This window comes from Micropterus dolomieu, linkage group LG07, assembly GCF_021292245.1.
Source record: "Micropterus dolomieu isolate WLL.071019.BEF.003 ecotype Adirondacks linkage group LG07, ASM2129224v1, whole genome shotgun sequence".
NCBI classification, from domain to species: domain Eukaryota; kingdom Metazoa; phylum Chordata; class Actinopteri; order Centrarchiformes; family Centrarchidae; genus Micropterus; species Micropterus dolomieu.
The window spans coordinates 20893161-20896600 of record NC_060156.1 but is presented as its reverse complement, the minus strand read 5'-3'; the positions used below and the strand labels follow the sequence as shown (position 1 = coordinate 20896600).

The window sequence follows — 3440 nt, the reverse complement described above, 5'->3', positions numbered from 1 at the left end:
TGATTCTGACTCTTATCATCTTCACAAGATGCACTGCACTATGTACTGAACACAGATTACTGCTTCTAGTTGTTGTTTTTTTGGTTTTTTTTTTTTCTGAACACCTTTCTTCTTTTACAGTACGAGACAAGAGGAAAAGCAACCACATAAATCACATCAGTCATGTAAGTGTCAAAATCTGAATGTTGACCATATATGTGATTGCTGAATTGCAGTGTCCGTTCACAGGGGCTGATGTGACTCCTCCCTGCACATTTTAGATAGGGCAGCACTTGTTCAAAATGTGCGTCTCACATTGGTTTCACCTGCAGCATTAATAACACTGAAACAACACAACAATGGCGATACTGCTAGATATTCAGTGCTTCCTTAGAATTTCTTAAACTCTTACAACTTTGTTTCAACACGTGAGAGATGTGTATGTGTGTGTGTGTGTGTGTGTGTGTGTGTATATATATATATATATATGTATGTGTGTGTGTGTGTGTATATATATATATGTGTGTATATATAAAAACATAACCAATGTGAAGAAAATAACTCTGTTTCAACAACTCACTACCACGTGAGAGCATATAAGCCTCACTACTGCAAGCTTACGCTTATGTATTAAAACAGAATGGGGGAAGTTTTGTCAACAATACAAGCTGTTCATAATCCCCATCAATTAAGTAAAAACCGAAAACCTTTAATCTTATGAATGCCAAAACAGATAACAACAAAATATTTTTTTGTTTTGCCATTTTACCAAAGAAATCACATTATCATCATATATGACAAATACGTACACCAACTTACAACAGCATGTACGGCTGTGTAGATGTCATGAAAGCTTGTCTGAATTTTTTGGCCCATCTTTCTATTGCTTTCTTTCTTGCTCTGGCAGGAAGGATGACGTCCCCATTATTTCTACTCCTAAATACAAAGTCTGATTGTTTCAAATGGGGAAAAATGTCTGTTGAAGAGCCTAACACCAGATAAAATTTCATTTGAAATATCCAAGACTCTGACGACTATTTGGAAGTGTTGAATCAGTCTAAAGAAATGCAGCTATCAAGGCTCATCACTGTCCTGTGATCAGTTCAAGCGGTTGATTGTGTGATTATAATGTCTCAAGGTGTCCCCTGGTCCACTGTCTAAGAAATACAGCTCCTGTTCCACAATCTTCATAGACGACAACACCGTCAGCCAGCCAAACCTCAAAAGCACAATCAAATGGTGAGAGAATTTCACACACACAGTAACACAAACACACAATGCTGTATGTCATACATGAGAAAATCCCATCACAGCCTGGTAATCCTAAAGTAATACTTGATGTCTGCGTGACTGAAACAGCTGTCCTCCTAAATTAGGGCAGTCCTCTGTAATGACATTATTTCAGGGAATGTAGAAATCACATTTGATCAGGATTATCTCTGTGTGTTTAAGTGAAGCCTCCGTGCTGAATGTGTGCAAGTGTTTTGTCACACCCTAAGGTCTGACACACACACACACACAGCATGTTATTCTCCCATTGAAATGTAGTTTTTATTGAAGTTATAAAGCGCTAAAATCAACACTATTTGTATTTTCCCTTGTTTTTCTCTTTCTCCAGTGTCACATTAGCAATATACTACCACATCAAAAACAGGTAGGTGGGCATTTTTTATTTGATCTTAATCTTGTTATTTGTGGCACATTGTGTTGCTAAAACTGCTATGTGTGTTAAGTATGTTGATGGATGTTATGTGTTCTTTAGGGACTCAGACAGGTCACTGGATATCTTTGATGAGAAGTTGCACCCCTTATCAGTGAGTATGTTAAGATTTCTTCAAGCTCGCAACAGTAACTCACTAGATAACAGAGTGTCATTACCTGGCTACTATCAGCAAGCCTGAACACAAAGTAATTCCTTTTAAGTTTGTCTACTATTTAATCTATTTATCCAACCAGTCACTTCGTCTGTGTTGCCTAACAAGTGGATAACCATGAGCATGTAGTTTACCCCCTGAGTCTGCTATTGTCGGGATAAATGTAGAACATATAAAAGTTCAATAATCTGAGACATTCTCTGAAACGAAAACCTCCTTTGCTGTGGACACTTTCTTTTCGTCCTTGCCTTCAATTATTTTCCTTTCGATTACACGTCATTACATGAAACGTAGCGGTGTCCCCATACAAAACTTTGCTTTCTGTAGAGATAGTTGTACTCTGTTCTCTTCCTTCAAACTGAAATTGACCTGGCAATGAGGGCTATCCATAATAAAAAAAACAAAACAAACATGAACAGTAGTGGTTAGTTAATTATTAATATGGATGTGCTTCACTGGTTTAAAAAAACTCAAAAAGGAAAAAAGTGTCCTTTCTCATCCTCTCTTGTGGTCTTTATAAATGGTTTCCATTCAGTTGAAGACTTGTTATGAGGCTTGAGTGGTGTCTCATCCCACAATGAAGTTGTTTTACCGCCGACCCTCATAGTTCAGTTTTTGGAGGACCACTCCAAGCTGAAGATGACCTCAAATAGGGAAGGTTAAGAGGAAAATTTGGAACAAACCCAAAATCAATGTTGACGATATCACAGGTGCCCTTTATAAAAGTAACACTCAGATAAAACAAACATTACTTCTAAAAGTCTGTATGCAACAAGCGTGCTCATGTTTTTTTTTTTTTTTTAAATGGAAAGTCCTGGTATATTTTAACTTTGCTTATATAAAGGGATTATTGTTACTCTATGGGTCGTGCTAACTTCGCACTCACCTCTGTTACAGAAATTTGGGGAAATGACTCATACAAAACAACCTACACTATATGGACAAAAATACGGGACGCCCCTGTCCCTACTTTGGCAGGGGCTGTTTTTTCATGGTGTGGTCTTTCTAGGCCTGGGCGAAAAATCGATTGAATGAATTAATTCGAATTTTTTGTTGCGGGCGATTTAAAAATTAAGTAAATCGAGTTTTTGTGTAATAGCACATTTTTGGCTCCCCAGGGTTTCCATAGTGTTCGTTTCCCATAGCGACAACATCATACACTAAACAGCAACAGCAAGCGACAAAATGGCTACCGGTGAGAGCGGGAAGTTTGTTTCCAAGAAAGGAATAAAGTCATCTGTTGTTTGGAACTGGTATGGGTTTGCTGCGACAGATGTGGAACAACAGACACCACGCTGCAACATTTGCCTAAAGCCTATCGCAGTGAAAGGCAGCAGCACCACAAACCTATTCCAACACCTGAAACAGAGACATCCAGCCGAATATGAAAAATGCCAGTCTCTCCGCGATGAACAAAGCCGCACTGACCAACAAACCTTAGCTAAAAAACAGCTAACTGTAGCCGAATCCTTTGCACAAGGCACCGCATATGACAGGAAAGGGGCACGGTGGAGAACAATCACCGAAGCGGTCGCTTTGCATATAGCCAAAGACATGGTACCCATATATACCGTGGAAAAGACGGGG

The 3440-nt window shown here is 38.8% G+C and overlaps 1 protein-coding gene across 3 annotated transcripts in view; it reads left to right on the top strand.

Annotated features, from left to right (window-relative positions):
* Positions 1-3440, top strand: part of ccnyl1 (cyclin Y-like 1) — a 19087-nt gene that overhangs the window by 3769 nt on the left and 11878 nt on the right. For 2 of the 3 annotated variants that reach the window (XM_046053653.1, XM_046053655.1), the window contains exons 4-6: positions 1118-1218; positions 1598-1633; positions 1742-1793. In XM_046053653.1, the coding sequence (XP_045909609.1) occupies positions 1118-1218; positions 1598-1633; positions 1742-1793 (189 nt within the window). Of the gene's footprint in view, positions 1-120; positions 165-1117; positions 1219-1597; positions 1634-1741; positions 1794-3440 lie in introns of all 3 variants that reach the window. The other variant, XM_046053654.1, reaches the window with a different exon arrangement.